The 27,918-nt window shown below is 40.9% G+C and overlaps 2 protein-coding genes across 6 annotated transcripts in view; one reads left to right on the top strand and one right to left on the bottom strand.

The window, feature by feature from the left end:
* NRG4 (neuregulin 4) overlaps positions 1-2,476 on the top strand; it is a 131,785-nt gene extending 129,309 nt beyond the window's left edge. For 4 of the 5 annotated variants that reach the window (XM_047794677.1, XM_047794678.1, XM_047794676.1 and 1 more), the window contains one exon: positions 2,415-2,474. In XM_047794677.1, the coding sequence (XP_047650633.1) occupies positions 2,415-2,434 (20 nt within the window). In that variant the 3' untranslated portion in view covers positions 2,435-2,474. Of the gene's footprint in view, positions 1-2,414 lie in introns of all 5 variants that reach the window. The other variant, XR_007136893.1, reaches the window with a different exon arrangement.
* FBXO22 (F-box protein 22) overlaps positions 16-27,918 on the bottom strand; it is a 34,071-nt gene continuing 6,168 nt past the window's right edge. The window contains exons 3-7 of the mRNA XM_047794675.1: positions 19,996-20,083; positions 18,814-18,909; positions 15,057-15,221; positions 6,651-6,816; positions 16-3,246 (exon numbers count right to left, since the gene is read on the bottom strand). Of these exons, the coding sequence (XP_047650631.1) occupies positions 2,829-3,246; positions 6,651-6,816; positions 15,057-15,221; positions 18,814-18,909; positions 19,996-20,083 (933 nt within the window). The 3' untranslated portion in view covers positions 16-2,828. The remainder of the gene's footprint in view (positions 3,247-6,650; positions 6,817-15,056; positions 15,222-18,813; positions 18,910-19,995; positions 20,084-27,918) is intronic.

The following is a 27,918-nucleotide window of genomic DNA, read 5'->3' as shown; positions in this document are numbered from 1 at the left end:
AGAATGCATAGGAAGTTCTGATTTATAAAAGTTTATTTTACATTCTTTGCATGTTCATTGTGTTAAATTTACAGTATAAATTAGTGGCAAAACTTTTGCTATCTGGCATCTCTTACTAAGTTGAAAAATTGGTGTATTTATCAATGCTCCAAGTTTAAACAAAGTCGAGAAAATAGTGACATGGCCCTTCATCAGTCTAGGTCACAGGTTATTAATTACATCAACCTGTAGGGTGTCTGTTCTGAGGTCCTACTCCCCAGCTTCCCTCCTCTTCCTTAGATTGCTAATTGTTTTTTCAAGGAGTTTATTCCCTGAAGCAGACTTTAACCAGGAAAACTGTAGCTGCTTTGAAAGCACATAAAGGAAATAAATATTTTTAAACATCTTGATTAAATAAACTATCCTATCAGTCATATCACTTGACAGGAGGCAGTTCAGACACTAAGGGTACATCTTTATTTTTTGTGCTCATGTCAATTTTTTCTACATGATCATTTTTCAGTTTCATAAATGACTAAAACAGTTACCATTCCTAAGAATTTAGTATTTTTCTAGGTGAAACAGTAATTTTTCCTTTGATGCTTTCTTTTAAGACAAGCCTTTCAAAACTGTAATAAATTATTTTTAACTTTGGTTAAATTACCGTTCTCCTTCCATGGACTGTGAAGGCCTAGGGGAGGCACGAGTAGTAACTGACTGGTTCTCAGTACTACTCCTTCTAGTGGGTCAACTTCTCCCCTTCCTATTCTGCACCAAAGTTATAATTTTGTGGCCAAATGAATTTATTGTTCATAACAAGCTCCAAAGTCTCAGCCATGAAAAGGAGCCCTATATTAACTCCAAATATTATATGAAATGACCCTGTAGCTGACTCTCCATTAAAAAGTAACAAAACATTTTATATGAGTATTAATTTGAAAAAAATAATTATTTCAACTCTGAGGCTCCTTTTGTTCATATTTCTAGGTTTCAACATCCTCTTCCCTCTACAGTTCAACCAAATCTGGTTAATATCAAGGACAAAGAAAATTTACAAAGCATTTTCCTTATATGCTATATAAGCATAACCAAGGACTGAAATTTTGAGGTATTAGCTACTTGATAATAGGTATGAATGTCAAATAATAGAGGAGTTAATAGCTAAATTAAAATGACTAAATATTAATATTCACAGATTAAAAGTTCTGTGGCACAGTTTTCTTTGGGCTTTTTTAGTGACTAAGATTGAGAATAACCATAAATTAAGGAAACTTTTAAGTATTTTTATCATTTATATAACAGGAAGAAAAAATACTTTGGAGCAAAAATGGGCTTTAAAAAAGGATTAAAAAGAAAAGCAGCAGTGTTAATATATTTGATTTCACTTACTTTGCAAGCTTTCTACTGTCCCATTAGAATCACTGTTACCAAGTGCCACACCCTCCGTCCTGCAGTGTTAGATAGAATGTGCCGACACAGACATCCTGTTACAAAGACCTGGGAAAAGCAAGTGGCTTAGGCAAGACTGATGTTAACTTCTGTCTTCTAAAACAGTCCAAGTTAGTTAGGGCGGCACTTCAACAGGACTATGTGGTGACCAGGATCCTTCTGTGTGGTTCTTCCAGATACAGCATTGCCTCTTTTTAGTGTCTCAGATGGCTCACTGTCACATCCACTTCTAGGCAACAGGATCCAAAAAGGGCAGGAAAATAGTCACACCGTATTCTAATGGACCCAGTATCGCTGCCCTCACATTTCACTGGCCAGGACAGTCATACGTGCAATGGAGACCAGGAAATGCAGCTGTCTTTAGTGTGGTGTGCAGGTGACTAGCACCATTTGATTTTCCAATCAAAGGCTTTCTAACTATGTAAAAAGGAAAGAAGGAAAGAATGGATATTGGGGGAAAATGGGTGTTCTCTGCACTTATTTTATTTCAGTATTTGCATATATAGAAATTTTTACTAGAATTATGCCAGCTCTTGCTGGCTGACAAATACCATTATTCTGGGTTTGCTTTTCTGAAGGATCAGTTTACATCATTCACTCACCCAAAGCAATGACATACAGAACTATCTGAATGAGTTTCCAAGGTCTGTTTTATTGGTATAAAACCAAAATAAGATGATGTAATTGGGTGATCTGCCAATTAGCGACATCAAACTAGGTTAAATTTTCCCTTGCAATTTCTTTAGTGAGGGAAAAGGAAAAAATGTTGTCCTTATAATGTAATAAAATACTGATTAGTTAGTCTTGGCGGTTTATCTGTCTAAGCTACTTTAATTTAGCATACGAAAACAAAAATAGTTCTTTAATATTTATCAAATATGTAAAAAGTCAGTCATAATTTTGTTACAGCTTCTGAAAAAAAATGGTATAATTGTAAAACAGAGAAAGATTTGTCAAGCCCTCTGTATGTTTTCTCCTTTACTAAGGGAGAAAAACATCTTCGTGATTCTGCCGAAAGATCACCTAACGTTGCAGAGGTAGTCATGGAATGTCTTGAAACTCCTTCCTGTTGATGAACCCTCTTTCCGTCCACCTGTGCAGAAGACCGTACAGTCCTGCTGCACAGCAGCTACAGTCCACAGTCTGGTGCAACAGAGCCATAACTGGTTTGCTTGTGCCTGATGCAAAAGCTCTCAACTCACGGTCTGCATTACCTTATGTACGAAGTTGTCCATCTAATATTTTAAAAACTACCAAGTGGTCTTTAGAGAGTGTCAAAGCTACAAAACAGATGCATATAATTTTTTTTTTGTATGAAGTACACATACACCAAGTTTCCGTTGTCTAGAAAAAGCAGAAGCCGGAAGTTATATATTGTGAAAGCCACTGTAGAGGTAGCTTTATTTAGATGACCCAAGATGAATGAGAGCCATTATTGTTGTGTAGCTGTGAAAAAGGTCATCGTCCTTTACCTTGTTACACTTCTTCAGTATAAAGTTTCCAGTGACTATGCGATCACATCCAATTTCTCCATTTCCAAAGAAGCCAAATAAAGGAACCCTAGGAAAAAACTTTCTAAATGCATCAGCCTCCACATTCCCCTTGGCTCTATAGTATTGAAAGCCCCTACCAACACACGCAAACATGAAGCCAATGGTGTTCTGCTCTGGAATGTTGGCTGCTTTGAGCCGCTGCATCGCAGCCTCAGCAGTCTTCTCGTCATTGACATCCTCGTTGAGAAGCACTGTGGCACTCTGGATTCGGTGTCCACTAAACGACAGTCCCACCACACCAGTGGCATCAATATCCAGAGGGTTCCTAGAAAATTAAATTAGAAAGCACAATTAAAATTCACAGTATAAAAGAAAAGTCCTCCTGATTGACTGGTTGGCAGGTGCTGCCTTAGTCTACAGTTAGTCTGAGGCTTTCCCTCCCACATCAGATGAATGTAATAAGGGTTTTTTAAAATTAAACTATTGAGGGAGTTCCCGTCGTGGCTCATCGGGTTAAAAACCCAACTAGTATCCATGAGGACATGGATTCGATCCCTAGCCTCACTCAGTGGGTTAAGGATCCGGCATTGCCATGAGCTGTGGTGGGGGTCACAGATGCAGCTCAGATCCCGTGTTGGTATGGCGGTGATGTAGGCCGGCAGCTGCAGCTCCAACAGACGCCCAGCCTAGGAACCCCTATATGCTGCAGGTGCGGCCCTAAAAAGCAAAAAATAAATATTAAACTATTGAAATGAATACATTAAAAGAATGCGGAAGGCAGACCTATAGAGAAGTCAACAACAGTTTCTTCAGTCACAGCTATAAAGGGGCAAATGCATCTCCGGAGATTTCTAAAATCCAATGAGTTTTAGAAGGGTACACAGTATCCTTACCTTTCTCACCTTCTTAAAAAGTAATCTTACAATTCATATATACAATGAAATCTATTAAAGCTTTTGGTGTTATTTACATCTTTGGAACTTTTACTCCCCTACCTCCAGGTGTCAAGTTCTAAAAGAGAGATATTAAATATTAAATCATGGAGGACAATTTTATGAAGAACCCGTAACTCCAGAAGTTTTAACTCTATGTTATCTGGTCCATAAAAAGAGATTCGAGGATGTTCCCATCATGGCTCAGCAGGTTAAAAACCTGACTAGGATCCACGAGGTTGTGAGTTTGATACCTGGCCTCGCACAGTGGGTGAAGGATCCGGTGTTGCTGTGAGCTGTGGTGTAGGTCACAGACTTGGCTCAGATCCTGCATTGCTGTGGCTGTGGTGCAGGCTGGCAGCTGCAGCTCTTTCCATACTTAGCCTGGGAACCTCCATATGCCACAGGTGCAGCCCTAAACAGCAAAAAAAAAAAAAGAAAGAAAAGAGATTTCATTGCTGTGTCTTTATTGCTTTGAGCTAAGAATTTAATTTGAAGGTAAAATCATAATCTTCTTTCTGTTTATATTTGCCTTTTTTAAATAAAATATTTTTTGCTTACTTAAAAGCTGTAAAGTATCAATAAAGTTATACATAATATGATGATCACCCATATTGGGGGAAAACCAAGTAAGTACCACACATTTCTATCAGGTTTACCAATATCTGAGTCTCTGAAATAGGCAAGATTCACTGGGTTAATGAGAAATTAAGATTTAAAAAAGTTTAAGTACTAAGTGACTTAAGGCTAACTAGTGGCAAACCCAGTTTCTGAGAAGCAGAATCCATCCTCTGGAGTCCTCTGCTACTCCTTTATCACATGTCCTCTTTGGTATACGACTGCAACACATGTCACCAGGCTCCTTGCCTAGAAGCATTATTTACCTGTTTTGGTGGAGAGGGGTTGCATGTCTGAACACCATGAAAATGGAGCCCTGACTTAATGGCTTCCCTTACTCGCTGACACAGTGTAAAGACCACATGAAAAGTAATGTGTCATGTAAGAGGTCATGGTTTTTGAGGGTATATTTCCCATATTAGGTATAAAGAGTAGATTATATACAGACGGCCATGCTAACAGCCTAGCACGTCAGATATCACAGTGTGCGTGAAGTCTGTACCAGCATTTCAAAGGTAAACTGTATGTTAAATCACTACTGCCCTACCTGTATGTAATTTAAAAGTAAAAGCAAAGACAATAAGGAAAATGAGGACAATAGGAAAATTGGGCAGAAGAGGAAATAACCCACAATTACAGGTCTATTTAAGCATGAAATCCGAGGTTGGAATGCAGTACACGTGGCTTTGCTCCCTTCTTCCTCGGGTTCCAGGAACGCCACTCAGCTCTCTGCTTTCCCTGACCTATCGCTGTCGACTACAAGGTGGGAGATTATGCCCCAGATGATTTAAGTTGCTCTTAAAGACACTGACCTTTAAGAGTGTCTCCACATCATCAGTCTAGGATCCAAATACCAAACACAAACATAGACAGAAACGAATACTAGTGTTTGCAGGAAACACCAGGAGATTGGGGAGAGGGAGGTTCTCATTTTCTTGCTTTTGGAAGCAGCTGGTATTTATGTTCACTTAATTAGCTCAAACTCAAAAATACTACATACTTTCACTGGAAATGGAAAGGCAGTAATGGTTACCAAGACAAATATTTTTTATCTTTGAAAACAAAAGCTTTAGTAATAAAAGATTCATCTTTTTTTCTTTTTTCTTTTTTTTTTTTTTTTTGGCTGTTCCAGGGCATATGGAAGTTTCCAGGCCAGAGATCGAACTGAAATCTTAGTGGCAGCTTGTGACTCGTGCTACAGCAACGCCAGGTCCTCAACCCATGCACCTGGCCAGGAACGGGCCAAAGCTGCCACAGAGACAAGTAAATCCTGCTGTGCCACAGCGGGAACTCCCAAAGACGCATCATTTTTGAGATTGAAAAAGCCTTTCAAAGATCTAGCACAGTATTTCCAAAAGTGTGTGCCAAGAAATACTAGTGGCCCTGCAAGATGTTCCATGGCAAACATGGTTTGGGGGCCAAACAGGTTTGAGAACTGCCACAGTAACAACATCCCGCCCCTCCTCAAATGATCCAAAACACTGAGCACAGTATCAGAGGCCCTGAGAATTTTTACCATAAAGATCACGCATTCCTTTTCGGGGAGGAAAACAACCAGAGAGGAAGTGACATACTGCAGTTACAGAGCGCAGAGCTGTCAAGGGAGCTCAGGAGACAATGCTCCAAGTCAACTGTGAGGGGTGTCTAAGTCCCATTAAGAATAAATTCCCGGAGTTCCCGTCATGGCGCAGTGGTTAACGAATCTGACTAGGAACCATGAGGTTGCAGGTTTGGTCCCTGCCCTTGCTCAGTGGGTTAACGATCCGGCGTTGCCGTGAGCTGTGGTGTAGGTTGCAGATGCGGCTTGGATCCCGCGTTGCTGTGGCTCTGGTGTAGGCCGGTGGCTTCAGCTCCGATTCAACCCCTAGCCTGGGAACCTCCATATGCCGTGGGAGCGGCCCAAGAAATAGCAACAACAACAACAATAACAACAACAAAAAAGACAAAAAAAAAAAGAATAAATTCCCAAAGGACAACATATATAAATGTCATTTTTCTAAGGTAGGCAGAAGTATATGGTGTAAGCCCCTCAACCTATGTCCAATTGCTAAATGGAATGAACTATTAGCTCAGCAATTCTTTAAACCTGTTTAAGAAAAAAAAAAAAAAACACCCAAAGTAATAAAACCCTGAGAACATTTCCCACAATGTGCAGATGGGAGCAGCATATCAGACATACTTTTCAGAGGTCAGCGATGCCAGGTTGTCCACCTGGCCTCCAGCCAAGATGACATTCATATCACTGAAAGTGCTGACTACTCGCTGCAGATAATTACTGGCTCCTGCCTTACAGCAGTTATAGCCAAACACAAGGACCACACGAAGCTCAGGGTTATCTAAAAGACCTGCAGAGAAATGAAGAGCAACAATTAAAGAAAGCCTTGAAAAGAAATCCTGAAAAAGGAATTCTTAATTTTATTCTTTTGCAAAATGCAATGTTACCGCTGTCTTACATTCCTAGTTAAGTGCAATTTAGTGCTTAAGCTATCAAGTCTTTTCTTTTTTGCACAGACTTTAACATTCCTCAAAACCTCTGCTGTAATTAATTTTTTGTCATTAAAAAACCGAAATGGCTGTTTGAAAATAACACAGTCAGCACTCAACACAAATAAGGAGTAACGGAGCAGCATCCTTAGTGGACCTTGGTGCAAGCCACCTCCACACAGGCTACCACCTGGAATCAAAGGGAACACTTGTTTACAAAGAACAGAGTTGGATGCAGTGGGAATTTAAATATCCAGCGGAAATGGAGAGAAAAGGCACTAACCACCTGTAGTGGGTCAAATGTGGTCCCCCAAAAGATATACCCATACAAATCCCTGGAAGCAAAGAATGTGACCTAACTTGGAAAAAAAGGCTCTTTGCAGATGTAATTAAGGATGTTGAGATGAGACTGTCTGGATTATCTAGATGAGCCCTAAATACCATACAAGTATCCTTATAAGAGAAACAGAGACAGAAGACGGAATGTGACCAGAGAAGCACCAACTGGAATGATGCACCCATGTGGAATATCATTGGCCACCAGAAGGCAGAAGAGACCAAGAACAGATTCACCCCTAGAGCAGCCCCATCCACACCCTGGCTCCAAACTTGTGGGACCTTCTATACTGGGACAGAATAAATGTTGTTTTAAGCTACCGAAGTTTGTGGCAATTTGTTACAGCCGCCTTAGCAAACTAATACCATTTAATACCATTAAAATACAGGCCTTATCCACATTTTCCAGGAAAGGGAATAGAAGTGAAAGGAGATTAACCATTGGCAACTCATTCCAAAGCAGGGAAATAACTCATTTCTGCAGCATACAGATGAAAAGCAGCTACCACTAGAGGGCAGCATAGTCCATCAGGAGGCAGGCTGAACGCCAGCACTCCCCTCTCAAGCTCCCAGGCTCACCTGTGCCTCTAACGCCTAGTGTATACACTATCAACTTGAAATTTGCCAGCATTACCAAACAGATGGTTTCGGAGCAGGAAAACAAAAACCACCTCACCCACCCACCCTCAGGTTTCCAATGACTCAGCCACATGACTTCCATCTTCACAGAGGTTAGGTAGGGGTTACCAGATATAAGGCTCACTTAAGGAAACTCAGGTGGGGTAGAGGTGAATGACCAATTCCTAACACCAAATAATGATTTATCTGGGGAGACTGCCTCTGGTCCACTTCGAATTCTCTGCAAGGTAATCACTGATTGGGAGAGTAAAAGTTATCAGTACACACACACAGTACTTTTAAGACACCGCATACCCTAGACCAATACTAGAGTCTTTATCTCCACACAGACCAAACCAGCAAATTTTGAGAGAATTTTTTCTTTTTCAGAATGAATTTTCAGAGTCGGAAGAGGCCAATGAAACCAAAGTCTACCCTTATTTTACAAATAAGGGCTTTTAATCCCAGAAAAGTGACTGGCCCAGGGCAATATCTTGGCAGACTCTAGATTAAGACCTACACCTCCTAACTCTCGGTCTTAAGTTTAAGAAACCTAGACTTCTCAATCTCTACCTTTCCTACTGTTTTCTAAGCTCTAGAAAACAGCTCTTTCACAATCACGTACCAAACATTTTCATCTCAACACTCTACAGGCACCACCCTCATTCTTCTAACACATACGCAGGGCTTTCCACAGTTTCCTGCAGTGGCATTGTTCTACAGCGGAACCCAGAAGCCAGACTCACTTCCTCGCACCCAACTGAGAAGACATATCTGCCTTCGCCCAGGCTGGCTGCCTGACAGACCAGAGGGGTCCCTATTGTGCACCAGACGGAAGCACAACCCAAACTCCTTGCCAATCAAAATCGAGAGGCCTAAGATACATCCGCCTAAGAAAATGATCACTCAGCTCAGGTTGAGGTCAATCCTGGCACTGCCTTCAGTCTTGCCTCTGTGGGGAAACGGGGATGGGGGGGCCCCTCTACACAGTGCAAGTACCACAGGATCTTCAATTTCAAGAAAGCACACCAGCCATATTCCCAGCTCTGCTGCTTGCTGGCAGATGACTGAACTCAACCAGTCAACTATGAAAAGGTGCACTCTCCAAGTCCTGTCACTTGCAATCCAGCGGGGATATCTAAGTGACAAAAGTGCTCAGGGCCATCCATCCCCTTGGCAGCTGTAAACATTCTTAAGGTTACACAGGAAGCTCAGTAAGCAGACCTCACTGGTTTAGATCCTACAACTGCTCTGATTTTAAGGGAGTCGTATTTGGGGTGATGCCACTGGTGTTCACAGAGTGACATCGTAAGAAGCAGCTTGAATAACTCAAGCAACTTACTATAAGGACCCACTAGAATTTAGCTCAGTTCCCAGAAAACAAGGAAGAGCCATGTTGCCTCTGCCCTGGCCGAGCCAGCCCTGTGGCCCAACTCTAGGCCTGCATTTAGTGCACCGCCCTCCACCCCAGCTGCACCACAGTCCTCCTCCAGTGCCCCTCTGCTACTCTGTGTATCCTTTGTAAGGTGCCCTACATTTGCTTTCAAATAAATTCATTACAGCTATGATCAAACTGGAAGGTTAAAAGGAAAAATAAATCAAATCAAATCAAATCAAATCTAGACACCAAGACCACCATTAGATTCACAAAAGTCAACCATGAAGAACTATTCCAAAGACAGGCTGGGACTGCTTGAGGACTTCAGGACTGCATGTTCCGATTTCTAGTCTTTTCAGAGCTGCCTCTCTGAAGACAGGTGTTTTATGATCTACTTGAAAGTGATGTAATTTAAGCCCATATAGAAAACCTACCTGAAAGAAAATGTCTACTTGAAATGAGAGGCTAATAGCTCTCACGAACAGTTCATGGACAGAAGCTGGGCTCTTCCTTCCCCGCAACCATACTTTGAGCAGAACTTCCTTCCCTGTACCTTCATACCCATCTTTTTAACACTAAACATGTAAATATGAAGTAAGCACAGAAGGACATGGCTTTTGGAGTCAGACCTTGGTCAGAACTCAGGGGCAACCCCTTGCAGCTTTCTGATGGAGCAGGTGACTTGACTTCTCCAAGGACATTCTCCTCCTCTAGAACCAGGGCAGGAGCAAGTCTCAAGGATGGCTGTGATGATTAAATAAGAAGCATCCAACCCTGCACCATGCCTGGCCTCCAGCAAGAGCTCAATGGCTATCCAGACACGTTCTGGCTAAACTGAGGGCAACAACCACGAGTTGCACAAGTTAGCAAGTGATGAAATGACAACGCTCAAGGAACTATTTCCCCTTGAATCAAATGCATCTAAAGTAAATATCAAGTTTAGAGGAAGAAGAAAGAAGCCATGGCTCCTATCCTCCAAACTGTCTGGGGGTCACCTGTGCTGCTGTGGCTTTCATGAAGCCGTCATGCTTTTTGAGATGCGCCTTGTCCAAATATCCCTCTGATGTTGTACAGTAAGAAGCTGTTGTCACTTTGTGTACATGGTAAGGGATTAAAAAAAGAAGAAAAAAAGAAGCGCCATAGGAGTCAGCTCCCTGAACATTAGCCTGTGGCCCAGGGGCTGTATCCTGCCGCCACCCTGACCTGGGGCCACAAGGCCCCGAAGCTGGCATTTCCTAGCTCTCTGCTTCTGAAGCTGAGTGAGGTCTACCACAAAGGGCAGGAAAGCCTAACAAAACTTTGACACTGCCTTTCTGTCACTTATGCTTTGTCTAGGGCTGGGCAGCTTCTAAAGCAGAGCAAGTTCTGTCACTTAAGTTTTAACACCATTTTTCTCTGCCTCTAACCTGATCACTGCCTGTGGCCCCCTTAAGATTCTCTGAGATATCTCCAGATAATTTAAAAACTTAGCCTTGAGTTGCCATTGTGCCTCAGCAGGTTAAGAACCCAATATAGTGTCCATGAGGATGAGGGTTCGATCCCTGGCCTCAATCAGTGGGTTAAGGATCTAGTGTTGCCTTCAGCTGTAGTGTAGGTTGCAGACATGGCTCAGATCTGGCATTGCCATGGCTGTAGTACAGGCCAGCAGCCGTAGCTCCGATTCGACCCCTAGCCTGGGAACTTCCATAGGCCACAGGTGCAGCCATAAAAAAGAAAAATACCTTAGCCTCTCAAATTTTTTCTGGAATCTGACTCAACAAAATAATTAAAATTTAGCTTTTACTGCTCTCAGCTGCTGGCAGAGTAGTCATCAAAGGACCCAAACAATCCACCATATTCTGAGATCACCAATGTGACATGAAGCAGCACTTGTGCCAGGCACTGTTCCAAGCACTTTACAGACATTAACTTGCTAAATGCCCATAACAACACATTACGTACTGCTTAGCCTATGAGGATTATATGTCCTCAGAATTCACACTAGAGCACGCAAACTGTATCCCTTATCACAGGACCTAACTCAGACCAGATAAGCAGGAAGAAACACACACTCCACAAGAGGCTGCCCCAACCCACTGGATTCTGGGAAACAGACACGTCCACTCCTCTCCTTCCAAGACCAAAATGCTTGAGGATGCCCCATACTTGCTCTCATTTCTGTAAAATGTAAAAATCAGTGGAAGATCTTTTCTAATGTCAATCTCTACAAGTGAAACCTAGAAAATCACTGTGCTCCAAGGGGCATGTTGTGAGTTTGAGCTTTCCTCAGGAGAACATCAGACAGAGACAGGACATCACAGGTGGGGAGAAGGTGTCTGCTATGCTGGGTACCCACCCTCATGGGTCCTCCAAGGAGGAAAAGAAGCCCTGGCTCTCGAGCTCAGGCACACCCTGAGTCATCAGCGTCCTGCAGCTGCTGTCTCCAGCTGTGCTGTTTGTAGGACAGGTCAGGGGAGGCCATGCGCTGCTTTGACGCCAGAGCCGCTTAACTAGGTAACGCAAAGCCTTTAAGGGACAAGGGAGACCATCTTCCAGGCGGGAGGCTCCTCCCCTCCATTACAAACTGTGCTCTGCCGAGTTCGAGGCCCCACTGCTGCCCAGGGAGGCAGCTCTGCTCTATCTGCTTCATTTTTATGCTGGTGCCATGCGAGATTTTTATTTAGAAATGAGCTGTTAAAAGAAAACTTCGGTAATTATCAAAGAGCTTCCTTACTGAGGAGTTTCAATAACGTCTTCAACATAAGCCCAAGGGAGGGATGTGATGGCATCGTGTCAGCGTGAACCCTGGACAAGCAACGTCAGCTGGTGAGCCTACCCCTCCCCCCACAAGGAGCCGGTTCCTTTTTCTGAACGAAAAGAACTGAAATCACCATTAATTACCTGATGATTCCTAAATGCCTATCTTTGGTCCAGACCAATCTCCTAAGCTCCAGGTCCATACATTCAACTGTTTGATCAACGTTCCCACCTCAATTTCATGTCCAGCGCAGAACTGATCATCTGATTCCTCTAACCCATGCCTCGTCCATTCCTGACCTCAGGAGAAGGCACCACGTACCTGCGCTGGCAGAAACCTGGCTGACGATGCTGTCATCGCCCTCCCTCTCAACCCCCGCCACTCCGATCCTGTGGCTTCCACCTGGAAATGTCATCTAGCTCCACACACCAAAGCCACAACCCCCTGTTTTCCCTGCATCCTCTCTGTTCCTCCAAACCCATCACCACACCCACAGCCAGAGGGGCATTTCCAAATGACCTCTCTGATGGTGTGGCTCCATTGTTTAGAATCCTGGCTTCCCAATCCCCTTAAATGTGTAAAAACCCTACTGTGTCCGAGAAGGCAGATCCGGCCCCAGCTTGGCTCCCTGCTCTGTCACACTTCCCTTGGTGCTCTCACTGTTCTCCAGACACACTGGGCTGCTTTACGCTTCGCCAATGAGCCCCTGAATCCACAGCATCTAAATTACGAAGGTCAGTTACCAGGCCCTTTCTATTTCCTGTTCTTTGATCTCTTGGGTACCTTGCTCTGTTTCTGTCGACCTGGAAAGAACAGTCACTAGCACAATCCTCCTGAGGGTCCTCCCCCGACTCTAGTGCACTGCTACTCAGGGCTCTGTCCAAACATCAATTTCCCAACACCCCAGAGTAGATTAAGTCCCATGGTTAGGTTTCCTTGCACCTCTGCTTCTACCTGGCAACACTAACACACCTTTGGTAGTGTCCAAAGTCAGTCTATCTTGCTAAGACCGAAGCTCTAGGAGTAGGACAGTGTGTCCCCAACAAGTACCTCCAGAGCCCCACAGGTACAGTGACTGGCGTGTGACACGCACATGACGTTTCTGAAGTTGGCCTGTCTGTGCGTGTATATGTTTCACTCCAGAGACCATTTTTAACACAAGACAGCACGCAGAGCTTAGAATGCACCATTCTGGTAAGCCCACAAAAAAGAATGTAACCCAATATGTGTGTGTATAAGACTGTATGTAAGGATGCTGGGTCTGATGACAACATCCCCCAGACACGAGGCCTGGAAGAACGCCAGTACCAACACAAGGCCCTTGCCTGCCGAGGCACCGCCTATTCACAGCAGGCTGAGCTGCTCAGTTTGCTCCCGGGGCTGTCACACAGCACCTTCTAGTCAGTGCAGCCGAGTCTACAATGCAGGGAAAGGCAAACCACAGCCCTGTGGCCACATTCGGCCTCCCTGCTTCTGTCAATAGCTTTATTGGCACATGGCCATTTTTCATGGGCTGTCTACAGCTTCTGGGCTCCACTGGCAGAGGTGAACAGATGCAACAGAGGCTGTATGGCTGGCAACACCTGAACCACTACTCTCTCCAGCCGAGCCTGAGGGACACTACAGGTACAGGTGCTCTCCACTGTCACCATACATGAGAAAAGCTGCTCTGGGTGTCTGGTTCAGGAGCACAGGCTGGGACTCTGTGGAGAAGGTGTGTCTCATATCACAGCCTCCCACCGCTCCCTCCCCATCCACCTCAAATGCCTCCACCTTCTTGCCCACGTAAAACACAGCAGTCCAAATTAAGAAGTACAGAAAACAGTATGGGAAAGAACAGAGATTATCATCTCAATCTAGGCAAAGCCTCTGTTTCCAGAAGGCCATGAACAAGATGAAAACAATGCCTTGGAATAAGCCGAAAGTGTTGATGGCAAACAGCTCAGGAAAAGGCTACTGATAAAAACGCTTCACAGAGCAGAAAAACACAGGGCTGCCTTTCCTTTCGGTTTTCTGATTCCTGTACTTAGCTCTATAATGTAAACAAGATCTAAAACAAATCTAATAACTGTCTTGTCAAAAATAGATGGTTTCTTCCGCTTAAGATATGGGAGTCTTTCTTGTAAATGGACAAAACTAGGCTTCTAGCTGTAAGCAGTGCTGCCACGAGGACCTCAACCCTGGACTCCCTGGGATGCCGTGGACAGAGGAGAGAGCACGCCCAGGAGGTGCCACAGCTACTTCTAGACAAAAAGGACAGCACAGAGGAGGCTTGGCCATATGACCTTTGGCAAAAGGAGGGAGCCAAAGGCCAAACAAGCGCCTCTAATGAGTTAACCCCAGTTTACCTGCAGATGTAGACGAAGGGCCTTAACACTGCTTTGTTTGAATAAATGGTTTGTTGCCTGCTGTATTAAATTCAGCTTTCTCATCAGCAGTTAGAAAACTGAGCCAACCTTTTACCTCTTCAAAGTCACGTCTCATGCATGACCTGTGTGCTCGAGCCAAGCTTCCTGCCTGATATTATGCAAGTAAACCTTTGTTTGCTTAATCTGCCTTAACTTAGGTTATTTCTAAAACTTATCAAATTCATTACACTTATCCCCATTTTCTAATTAATCAACACAGAACTCACCTGTTACCTTCTAAATTTTCTTTTTATTTGTACGATAAATGCTTATTACTAACATGAAAGAGAAATAAAACAAACTTTTCAACTTTCAAAAACAAAGGGCAAAATGATAAGAAAATGTTCAAAGAGGAAGAAGTCCCTCAAAATTCAGAATTAAATATAAGTTTATTATCCACAGAGTATTTATAGATAATTCTTCATCTCTGGTTCTCTCAGGCTTTAACATAAGTAAAATAATTTAAAATATAAATCTATTCAACCAAAAATGTACTGCACTAGCCTCTGTTAAGCACCAGTTTGAATTATCCACATATCCAATAATGTGTACTTAATTCAGACTCTCTCAAAAGAACAAACAAAACCAATCAAGGCAGGCAATTACCGGTAAATAATGACTTACCTACTTCAGTGAGCTGTTGCCTTTCTAGTGTTAGTTTCTTTGGATCCTTAATAAAATGAAAGGGTTGTATTTTTATTCCTTCAATTTGAGGGAATAAGAGAGCAAAACCAGATTCTCCAATTTCTATTTCCTGAGGTCGATTGCTACTTGATCCCATTGGTGTCACTAGGAAAAAAGGTAAGCAGTTTTGTGACAGATTCAATAAAAACAGAAGTTTCACCAGGTGTAAATTACCCAGCCCCACCTAGATAACTAAAGTTTAGGTCACTGTCCTAATCAATAAGCTAATAGCCACTATCTGAGTAAAAGTTTCTCAGCTTTCCAATTTTTAGGGGTATTAAGTGTCATGATGCCTAAAATTTACTTTCAAATGGTTCAGAAAGAAATATTTTTATAAACAAAGACAGAAAAAACACATGTTGCAAAATTTTTTAAACTGGTAAATCCAGATGAAAGGTATGTGTTTATCATTCTTTCAACTTTTCTATAGAGCTGAAGTCTTTCTAAACAAAAAGTTGTGGGGGGGATAGAAAACACATCTTCACAGCAAATCTACTTGAAAAAAATGTGTCATAAAAGCATGTAACAATTACATAAACTGTGTCTATGTGTACAGCGACTGTATTTGGAGATAAGGCTTCTTAAATAAAGAAGTTAAATGAGGTCATAAGGGTGGGGGCCCAATCCAAGTGATTGCTGTCCTTTCAAGAGGAGGAAGAAACAACAGAGATGACATAGAATAAAGAGAAAAGACCATATAAGGACCCAGTGAGAAGACAAGGTGGTTGTAAATAAGCCAAAGGAAAAAGCCTCAGGAGGAAGCAAACCTGCCAAAACCTTGGACTTTCAGACACTGGAAATGTGGGAAAATAAATTTCTGTTGTTTAAGCCACCCCATCTATAACATTTTATTATGGCAGCCTTAGCAGACTGAAACAAATATAGTAGATTACAAATTCATTGAAAATTGTATTTTAATATATACATACATGTATATACATACCCACATATATACATATACACACATATACATACAGCTATGTATAGTACTAAAAGCCTAGGTTATGTGTCATAACATTAATCGTTATTTTAAGCTTAAAATTGCTTAAGTATTTTCTTTTGTGTTTATCTTCTAATTTTTCTTTCCCTTTTTTAAACAATAAATGACTATTACTAGTAAAACAAAACAAAAGGGTTAAGCCTTTTAGGAACCAAGGATAGAACAAAATGAAAAAAAAATACTCAGAAAATTTCAGAATCAAATCAAACGCCACATAATATATTCTTAATTTAAAACATCAAAATAAAATTTCCAAGTTTATTATGAGGCCTCCCTCTACAAAAAATACCAAAACATAAAAACATTTTTTTTGTCTGTAGCAGGCCTCAAGATAATGTAAATTAAATCCCAATAGCTTTTTCTAGAAATTGACAGGATGATTCCAAAATATTTGTGCAAATGCAAAGGACCTAGATAATCAAAGCAATTTTTTAAAAAAACATCAAGACCTACAGTAAAATAGCATTGGCTTAAGGATACACAAATTAAATCAATGGAACGGAATGAAACCCAGAAACAGATCCACACGCACAGTCAATTAATTTTGACAAAGGTGCTGAAAAAACTTAATAAGAATGCAAAGTATTCAACAAATGGTGATGGAAGAACTAGACAAACATATGAAGAAAAAGAAATTAACCTTGAGCCTACCTCTACCATACACAAAAGTTAATTCAAATTAGGTCACAGAATACTACCCCAGAATTTTTTAAAATGAATTACTGGTGGACAAAATAACATAAATGAATCTCAAAAATATTCATGAGGTTAAGAAAAAAAAGCTGAGTGAAAAAGCCAATGCATACAGAGTATATACTGAATGATTCCATTTATATGACATTCAACAACAGGCCAAACGAATCTCTGGTCACTGAAATGGGACTGGGGTTTCCTGTGGCAGCTAAGGAGCGGCAGAGGAGGGCACGAGGGAACCTCCTTGAGTGATGGAAACATTCTACATCTTGACTAGCACGTCAGCTTCATCAGGATATGAATTTGTCAAAACTCATTAAATGGTACACTTAGGATTGTACATTTCACTCAATTAAGAAAGAAAATCATCTCTGCATATATAAAAATGAACAAATTCTCAACCTTGAAAATTTTCCAACCTAAAGAAGGACGATGGGCCAGTAGCCAATGGCTGCTTTAGAAACACTCACTCACTTAAGGCCTAAGAAAAAGGAAAACAATCAACCATCTTGGCAGAAGTTTTGCTGTGACATGCGTGGACGTGGCTCAAAGAAAGCAGAGCTGTCGGGAATGAGAAACAAGAAAGGTGAGGAGCAGGTCTGAGAAAACACAAGCAAGAGGACAGGTCCTGACTCAAGGGAGCTGGAATGGCATTCCCTGACATCGAGACCTTAAGAGAACTTAGGGAGAAAGACACGCAGCTGCCCTGGGACGAGGCAAGTAAGTACAAGAGGAAGCTTCAGGCCCTCACCATGGGGCCGTGGAGGCCAGAGCGTGGCCCAGGTCTGCCGGCCCTCTCCTGCTCCTGCCCCAGCTGACATTTTAAAGAGGAGAAACCGGTCACACTCTGAGGAAGCCTCACCAGGTCGGGCGGGGAGGCCTAACAGAATGACGTAAGAAATGAAAGCTACGTTTCCATGGAAGAGTTTGTTAATAACGAATAATGGTTAAAAACTAGATTATGCATTCAAGGGAAACTCAAAAGTTAAGAAAATCAGTCGCTGTTGTCATTTTTTAATCCACTGAGAAATGAAATGTCTGGTGATGGGGCTGCTGAAAATAAAGGTGGGAGCTGACAGGAGAGAGAAAACAGGCCCCATCAACCATATGTTTTCCCTTATTCATCTGCAGACACTTGAAATTCTTTGTACTTCATTGCACAAGACTCAAATTCTCATCCAGAGTTACTCGGTGAAGACTAGAAATGCCAATTATGGAGTACTACTGCGGGGAACAAAGAAAATAGTAACAGCCAACATTTATTCCCTGCCTCCTGTATATCTCAATTTTTAATACCGTACATGCGCTAAATCACTTACTCCTCAAACCCTGTGAGGAGGTACTGTCAGCCACCCCCATTTCATAGATGGGGAAACTGAAACTCCACGAGGTCGGCTAACTTGCCCAAAGTCGTACAGATACTAAGTGGTACAGCTGGGATCCCAGGCCTGGGATCTGAACTGTGGCACGATGGCTGCCTGGACAGGATCCCACTCCCCCATTAGCTAGAGAAGAGAATCAAAAATTAAAACCAGCAAAAATTCACCAACACCGAACTTGGAAAAGGCCACAACCTCATGCTATAAACTTTAAATAGGGGCAACCAAAATGAGAAATGGAAGGCCGTCCCTGTGTTCCTACTAAGGCAGCCTGCAGCTCCTGATCCTAGCCCTAGCTCATCCCTACCCACTTCTGGCTGAAGTGACAAAAGTGAGAATGCTCACTACTACTTTCTGATTTGTAGGGAGGAAGAATGAGATCTTTGTTCTCTTATGAGCAGTTGCTGGAAAGATCTGAATTACATTTTGGTTTGTATGGACAGCCCTGAGATTTCAAATATTAACCACAATAACCTAACAAGTCAAATATAATACAATGGTACATATGACTAACTTTACTGAATTTTGGAAGGTCAAAAATATGTGCTTTAGGCTACAAATAACACACCAATCTATAGGACCCCACGTTAATGCAAGGCAGGGAATCAAGCTGGTATTCTCTCACCTACAATTCCTGGGGTCACAATCCCAAGGATTTGGCATTGTTTTGGGAAGAGCTTCTCAAGGGCAAATGCTGCTTCCATAGTAGTTCTTTTCCTGGCTGTAATGACAGGAGCAAGATTATTCAAAGTCATCCACTTAATAAAGTCTAATGCTTCAAGGAGGGAAAAAAAAAAAAGCAAATATTAAATAAAATTTAAGTCATTTTACACCAGAACGCTTTACAAGGAAATCTAAAAGCTTGGATTCACAACAAAATGTTTTCTGTTTCAAGCCCGTTTTATATGTTAAATTCTAAGTCTGACCTTCAGCATTGCCAATTTCCCTTTTCCATTTGTTCACATGCTGCTTCTGCTTCAATGACATCAGCAGTAGCAGTTGAATTTTAGATCTGACATCCGTTCAGCTGATATTAAAGCATAATGACTTTTTGTTTTCTTTTTTTTTTGGTCTTTTTTTTGCCATTTTTGTGGGCCGATCTCGCGGCATATGGAGGTTCCCAGGCTAGGGGTCGAATTGGACCTGTAGCCACCGGCCTACACCAGAGCCACAGCAACTCGGGATCCGGGATCCGAGCCGTGTCTGCAACCTACACCACAGCTCTCGGCAATGCCGGATCCTTAACCCACTGAGCAAGGCCAGGGATCGAACCTGCAACCCGGTGGTTCCCAGTCGGATTCACTAACCACTGTGCCACAACGGGAACTCCCCATAATGACTTTTCTACTACACAATCACCTGGATTCAAATCAGGCAATGGTACCACTAGCTAAGTCTAACTCTGGGCCTCATTGTGCCCATCTTGGGACACTTAGGCACGTCTTCACTTAGCAAGCCAAGAAGAATGCACAGTATCTACAGATAACTTTGGTAAATGGTCATCCAACACGACAAAAGGCTTGAATAGTCAAAGAGAGACATCTTGTTTTAAACAGGAAAAAAAAGTCCCTGGAGGGTTAAAATATTTCAAAATGAGAAAAACACTTTCCAAAGATTTAGTTTCAATTGTACCACACAGTTTAGAAATCTTTGAGGGTTCCTCAAAGTTCAAAGAGAATATATTGAGGCCTTCTGCAGAGAGTGGGCTCATAGCCTCATTGCTCTAAGAATGAGACCAGTATTTATGTCCAAACACAGGTACATAAAGAAACAAAAAAAATTCAAAACTGTTTCCTTTGAAATTCACCTCTTTTATGGCCGCGACACTCCTCCAGACTGATAAAAGTTTCTGAATCAGCCATGTAAAGAACTGTCCGTGGTAAGATATGGACATTCTACAAAAGAAAAAAAATTAAAATTTGATCACAGGAATCCATGATTGCTTTTGTGGCCCCTTATAGTTTTGCCTTGGTCCAAATTTCTGTTGCCCTACCCTCCTTTAGATCAGTGTTAGCATTCTAAGTTCATCCACTTCTCATTCATTTTTCACTCATACTCCTTTCATTTTCAGCTCATTCATTTCTTGAACATCTATTATTTCTTCACATCACACTCATTCCAGCCTGACTCAAGGAGTTCATTTTCACAACTCAAGCTCTTAAACAAACAAAAAAAGCCAAAAACATTGGGTACCAGCAAAATATTCCATTTGCTTTATATGAACAGGTATCACGACAACAGAAACATCTCAGCAACAGACAGACAGTATACAGACTGTATCACTCCTCTTTCCACTGCCTATCAAATTAAATAATATATGCCTTCATTTCCAGCTTGCCAACTAGTTTTCTACAGGAATCTCTGGCTTACTATTATCCAGACAAACTCATATATATAGATATTTATAATATATGTATATAAATTTTTTTCCCTTGTGAAGTTCTTTTCCTTTTGTACTTGACTTAAGGTTGTTTTCCCCAAGAAACAGCTTAAGTGCCATATCCTCTACAAAACTTTTCCTAAAGTCCCTCAGAACCAGTGACTTCATATGCGACATCCTTGACATCCCAGTCATTCTTATTTGTGCCTTAATCTCCACTTACAGCCTGGGCTTATTCAGACTCATGTTTTCCACCAAACATCATGTTGTAAGTTTGTTAGAGACAAGGGGCAAAGTAGACGAACTAAATGAAAAGGGTGAGCATATTTTTCCTTCTAAAAATTTCAAAGATTTTTACCAACAAAATGGAATGAAGCAGTTAGCACATGACAAAACCTCAACGTGGATTACATGAAAATATTGATCTGGGAATGTTAAGATGTTTCAGAGTAGATTCCATACACACAAACTCATAGAAGATACTGCAACAGAATGATGACCCTGCAGTGGCCTCAGGGCTGGATAAGACCTATGGATGGTCCACAAGGCATTTTTAAGGAATATAATTTGGGGAGGAGCAGCTAAGAGAGCAAAGTAATAGCACCTTGTGCTCACATCCTACCACAGCCACTCCAAAACTACAACTAGCTACGGAGGAATTATCGATAGGAACAACCTCAAGACTAGCAAAAAAAAAAAAAAAATCCCCACAACTAAAGAATAAAGAAGGAACCACCATGAGAAAGGGGGAATGGGGAAACTGGAAGACGGTATTGTCCAGACTCACACCCCAGAACAGCCAACTCACAAACAGGAGGATAATCACAATTGCAGAGATTCTCTCAAGGAGTGAGGAATCGGAGCCCAACACTCAGCTCCCCATCCCAGGGATCCTGCACCAGGAAGATGAGCCCCCAGAACACCTCGCTTTGAAGGCCAGCAGCACTTGCGCACAGAAGAGCTACCAGGCTGGAGGAAATAGGGAATCCATTCATAAAAGGTGCATGCAAAATCTCTTATGCTCTGAGTCCCAGCTCAGAGGCAGGAATTTAAAAGGAACCTGAGAGAGACCCACCTGGGACATAAATCTAGCAGCAGCCACTTATGTGAGCTTGTTCTAGCAGGAGGACATGTGTGCTGGCTAACACATTTTGCAGCCCTCCCTCTAGCATACTAGTGCCAAGGGCTTACCTACCCACCAGCAAGTTGCAATAAGCCCTGGCCCTCCCCAGGCCCCAGAGCCAACTTCACTGAGACCTAGTCCCACCCACCAGCATCTGGCAACCTCCACATGACGCAGCACCTGGTGGCCAACCAAGCCAGGATGCCAGCCCTGCCTACCAGCACACCCACAGCAGTCAGCCTTGCAGCAGGAGAAGGACTCTCAGAGCCCATACAAGGGGCACTCCTAGGGCTTATCACTCTAGTGACCCAAGGGAACTGTGCTTCCAAGCCCCATGAGGCATCTCTTCTCCAAGATTAGGAAACATAACTGACCTACTTAATACAAAGAAATAAAAACAGAAAATCAAGCAAAATGAAGTGACAGGGGAATACGTTCCATACAAAGGAATAAGATAAAATCCCACAGGAAGAATTAAGCGAAGTGAAGATAAGCAATCTACCTAATACAAAGTCATGTTCACAAAGATGCTCAAAGAACTCAGAAGAATGGATGAATACAGTGAGAAGGTTAGCAGTAAGTCAAAAAGAAGAACCAAACAGAGCTGAAAATAACAATAATTAAAACTACAAAAAGGAGCCAACAGCAAATCAGATGATAGACAAATGGATGAGTGAACTAGAAGACAGAGCAACAGAAGTAACTAAAGCTGAACAGAAAAAAAAAAATTTAAATGAGAGTATTTAAGAAACCTATGGGACAACATCAAGAGTACTAACATTCACATTATAAAGTCCCAGAAGTTGAGGAGAGAGAAAGAGACAGGACTTATTTGAAGAACCATAGCTGGAAACTTCCCTAACCTGGGAAAGGAAACAGTTATCAGGGACAGGCAGTACAGAGTGTCAAACAAGATGAACTCAAAGAGGTCCAAGACACAAGACACACCAAGACACATTATAATTAAAATGGCAAAAATTAAAGATTAGGAGAGAATCAAGGAAAAGGCAATTAGTGGGATTAAGGCATCTCCCACAACGTCAGGAGACTTTCAGTAGACATTCTGCAGGCCAGTAGGGAATGGCATGATATATTCAACATGATGAAAGGAAAAAACCTACAACCAAGAACACTCTACCTAGCAAGGGTATCATTCAGATCTGAAGGAATGACAGAGTTTAACAGATAAATAAACCCTAAGAGTTCAGCATCTCTAAACTGCCTTTACAAGAAATGTTAAAAGGACTTCTCTAAATGAAAAAGAGAAAGACCAAAACTAGAAATATAAAAATCTGTAGGAAATGTGAAAAACAAAAGTAGTAAAATCATCTATAGACACAAAAAGTAGTTAAGGGATACATAAAAAACAGAAAAGAAAGAAAGGAAAAGAAAATATGATGACAATGATACTATATATAGAAAACCCTAAGGACTCAACCCCAAAACTGCTCGAATTGATCAAGTTCAGCAAAGTAACAGGATATAAGGTTAGCATTCAGAAATCAGTCACATTTCTGTATACTAACAATTAAATATTAGAAAATACAATACCTTTTAAAATTGCACCCCAAAAAATCAAATACTTGGGAATAAACCTGACCAAGAAGCTGAAAGACTTATGACTTATATGCTGAGAACTATAAAACATTAATCAAGGAAATTAAAGAGGATTCAAACAAATGGAAAGATAGCCATGCTTGTGGGTTGGAAAAATTAATGTTATAAAAATGGCCATGCTACCCAAAGCAAACTACAGACTCAATGCAATTCCTATCAAACTACCCATGACATTTTTTACAGAACTAGAACGAACAAACAATCCAAAAATTTATATGGAACCATAAAAGACCCAGAATTGCCAAAGCAGTCCTGAGGAACAAAAATCAAGCAGGAGGCGTAACTCTCCCAGACTTCAGGCCGCATTACAAAGCTATAGTAATGAAGACAGTGTGGTACTGGTACCAAAACAGACATACAGACCCATGGAACAGAATAGAGAACCCAGAAATAAACCCAGACACCGATGGTCAATTAATCTTCAACAAAGGAGGCATGAATATAAAATGGGAAAATGACAGTCTTTTCAGCAAGTGGTGCTGGGAAAACTGGATAGCCACATGCAAATCAATGAAACTGGAACACACCCTCACACCATGCACAAAAATAAACTCAGAAGGGCTGAAAGACTTAAACGGAAGACAAGACACCATAAAACTCCTAGCAGAGAACACAAGCAAAACATTCTCTGATATCAGCCTTACAAATGTCTTCACAGGTCAGTCTCCCAAGGCAACAGAAATAAAAGCAAAAATAAACCAATAGGACCTCACCAAACTGACAAGCTTTCACACAGCAAAGGAAACCATAAAAAAAAAAAACAAAAAAAACCAAAAAGACAACAGAATGGGAAAAAAGTTTCAAATGATGCAATTGACAGGGCTTAATCTCTAAAATATACAAACAGTTTATACAACTCAACAGCAAAAAAGCCAACAATCCAACTGAAAAATGGGCAAAAGACCTGAATAGACATTTCTCCAAAGAAGATATACAGATGGCCAACAAGGACATGAAAAAATGCTCAGCATCACTGATTATTAGAGAAATGCAAATCAAAACTACTATGAGGTACCACCTCACACCAGTCAGAAATGGCCATCATTAATAAGTCCACAGGAGTTCCCTTCGTGGCACAGCAGAAATGAATCTGATTAGGAACCATGAGGTTGCAGGTTCGATCCTGAGTTGCTGGGGCTGTGGTGTAGGCTGGCAGCCACAGCTCTGATTCAACCCCTAGCCTGGGAACCTCCATATGCTGAGGGTGCGGCCCTAAAAAAAAAAAAAAAAAAGGCCACAAATAACAAATGCTGGAGAGAATGTGGAGAAAGATAACCCTCCTGCACTTTTGGGGGGAATGTAAATTGGTAAAACCACTATGGAGAACATTATGGAGGTACTTTACATGGAAAAGTATACACAGAACTACCATATGACCCAGCAATCCCACTCTTGGGCATATATCCAGACAAAACTTTCCTTGAAAAAGACATATGCACTCACATGTTCATTGCAGCATTATTCACAAACAACCTAAATGTCCATCGACAGATGAATGGATTAAGAAGATGTGGTATATATAAACAATGGAATACTACTTAGCCATAAAAAAGAACAAACTAATGCCATTTGCAGCAACATGGATTGAACTAGAGATTCTCATACTAAGTGAAGTCAGTCAGAAAAAGAAAGACAAATACCATATGATATCACACTTACATCTGGAATCTAATATAAGGCACAAATGAACCGTTGCACAGAAAAGAAAATCATGGACTTGGAGAATAGACTTGTGGTTGCCAAGGGGGAGGGGAGGTAATGGGATGGACTGGGAATTTGGGGTTAATAGATGCAAACTATTGCCTTTGGAATGGATAAGCAATGAGATCCTGCTGCATAGCACCGGGAACTATATCTAGTCACTTATGATGGAGCATGATAATGTGAGAAAAAAAATGTATACATGTATGTGTGACTGAGTCACCTTGCTGTATAGTAGAAAATTGACAGAACACTGTTAACCAGCTATAATGGAAAAAAGAAAAATGATTATTAAAAAAAATGATGTCAAAAACATTAAAGATAGGGGTGGAGGCAAGTTTTTAGAATGTGTTCAAACTTAAGAGTCATAAACTTAAAATAATCACATATATACATATGGGTTATTATATGAACTATAAGGTAACAACAAACTAAAAAACTACACTGGAGGTCCCGTTGTGGCTCAGTGGGTTAAGAACCCGACTAGTATCCATGAGAGTGCAGGTTTGATCTCTGGCCTTGCTCAGTGGGTTGAAGATCCAGCACTGCCATGAGCTGTAGAATAAGTCGCAGACACAGATCAGATCCTACTTTGCTGTGGCATGGGCCAGCAGCTGCAGCTCTGATTTGACCCCTAACCAGAGAAGCCAAGAACTTCAACACACTGCAGGTGTGGCCTTAAAAAGCAAAAAAAAAAAAAAAAAAAGAAAGAAAGAAAGAGAAAAACTATACTGATACATACACACACAAACAGGAAAGAGAAAGGAATCCAAATGTAACACTAAGCATAATCATCAAATCACAAGGGAAGAGAGGAAAAGAAGAAGGAAAAAAGTACAAAAATAACCAGAAAACAATGAACAAATACTTTTTTCTCACATTATCATGCTCCATCATAAGCCTACAATGGAATACAAGAAAAAATCTCTATTAAAGAATCCCAACTTTGGAGTTCCCATCATGGTACAGTGGTTAATAAATCTGACTAGGAACCATAAGTTTGTGGGTTCGATCCCTGGCCCTGCTCAGTGGGTTGATGATCCGGTGTTGCTGTGAGCTGTGGTGTAGGTTGCAGACATGGCTCGGATCTGGCATTGCTGTGGCTGTGGTGTAGGCTGGCAGCTACAGCTCCGATTTGACCCCTAGCCTGGGAACCTCCATGTGCCATGGGTGCGGCCCTAAAAAAGGCAAAAAGATAAAAAAACAAAAACAAACAAGAACAACAAAAATGAAGTAGAGACAATAAAACAATAGAAATACCAAAGAAACTAAGATCTGGTTCTTTGAAAATATAAACAAAATTGATAAACCTTTAGCCAGACTCATCAAGAAAAAGAGGGCCGAAATCAATAAAATAAGAAATAAAAAGGAGGCATTCAACTGTCACCACAGAAATATAAAAGATCTAAAGAGATTGCTATGAACAATTATTTGCCAATAAAATGGTCAACCTAGAAAAAAGGGATAAATTTCTAGCAATGTACAATCTCCAAAGACTGAATCAGAACAAAAGAGAAAATATCAACAGATCAACTACTGATAGTGAACCTGAATCAGTAATTTCAAAACTCCCAACAAACAAAAGTTCAGGACAACAGAGCTTCACAGGCAAATTCTACCAAACATTTAAAGAGTTAACATCTATCCTTCTCAAATTGATTCCAAAAAAATGAAGAGAAAGAAATGTTTTCAAATCATTCTTATGAGGCATCACCCTGTACCAAAACAAGACATCACAAAAAAAGAAAATTACAAGCCAACATCATTATGAACATAGATGCAAAAATCCTCAACAAAATATCAACATACCAAATTCAATAATACATTAAAAGGATGATACACCATGATCAAGTGGAATTTATCCCAAGGATGCAAGTATAGTTCAATATCCACAAATCAATGTGATACACTGTATTAACAGAACAATAAAAATATGACCCATTTCAATAAATGCAGGAAACGTTTTTGATTAAATTCAACATCCATTTACAGAACTCTCCAGAAAGTGTGTTAATATCCTCAATATACTAAAGGCCATATATGACAAATTCACAACTAACATCATACTCAACAGTGAGAAGCTGAAAATATTTCTTCTAAGGTCAGGAACAAGACAAGAATGCCCACTCTTGCCACTTTTATTCAACAAAGTATTATAAGTTCTAGCCACAGCAATCAGACAAGAAGAAGAAATAAAAGGAATCCAAATTGGAAAGGAAGAAGTAAAACTGTGTTCAAAGCTTGTGTAATATAATTCTACACATAGAAAACCCTAAAGACACTACCAAAAACTCTGAGTTATTAAATGAATTCAGTAAAGTTGCATGATACAAAATCAATACACAGAATCCTACTGTGTTTCTATATGCTAATAATGAATTATCAGAGAAGAAAACAATCTCATTTACAACTGCATCAAAAAGAATAAAAATACCTAGGAATAAAATAACAAAGAAGGCAAAAGAACTGTACTCAGAAGATCATAAGACAATGATGAAAGAAACTAAATACAACACAAATGGCAAGACGGGCTAGAGTCATCACTTGGAAGAATATTGTTAAAATGATGATATATCCCAAAGTAATTTATAGATTCAATGGGATCCCTATTAAAATAACAATGGCGTTTTCATAAAATTACAACATTATTCTAAAATTTGTATGGAAACCCAGAAGACTCCAAATAGCCCAAACAATCTTAAGAAAGAAGAACAGAAATAGAGATATCACACCTGTGATTTCAAACTACAGCAACCAAAATAATGTGGTACTGGCATAAAAACAGACACACAGATCAGTGCAACAGAGCAGAGTCCAGAAATAAAAACACACTTACATGGTCAGTTCAACTACAAAAAAGGAGGCAGAATATACAATGGGAAAAGATAGCCTCTTCAATAAATGGTGTT

The sequence above is a fragment of the Phacochoerus africanus genome, chromosome 9 (assembly GCF_016906955.1).
Source record: "Phacochoerus africanus isolate WHEZ1 chromosome 9, ROS_Pafr_v1, whole genome shotgun sequence".
NCBI classification, from domain to species: Eukaryota; Metazoa; Chordata; class Mammalia; order Artiodactyla; family Suidae; genus Phacochoerus; species Phacochoerus africanus.
This window is presented reverse-complemented; position numbering and strand designations above follow the sequence as displayed.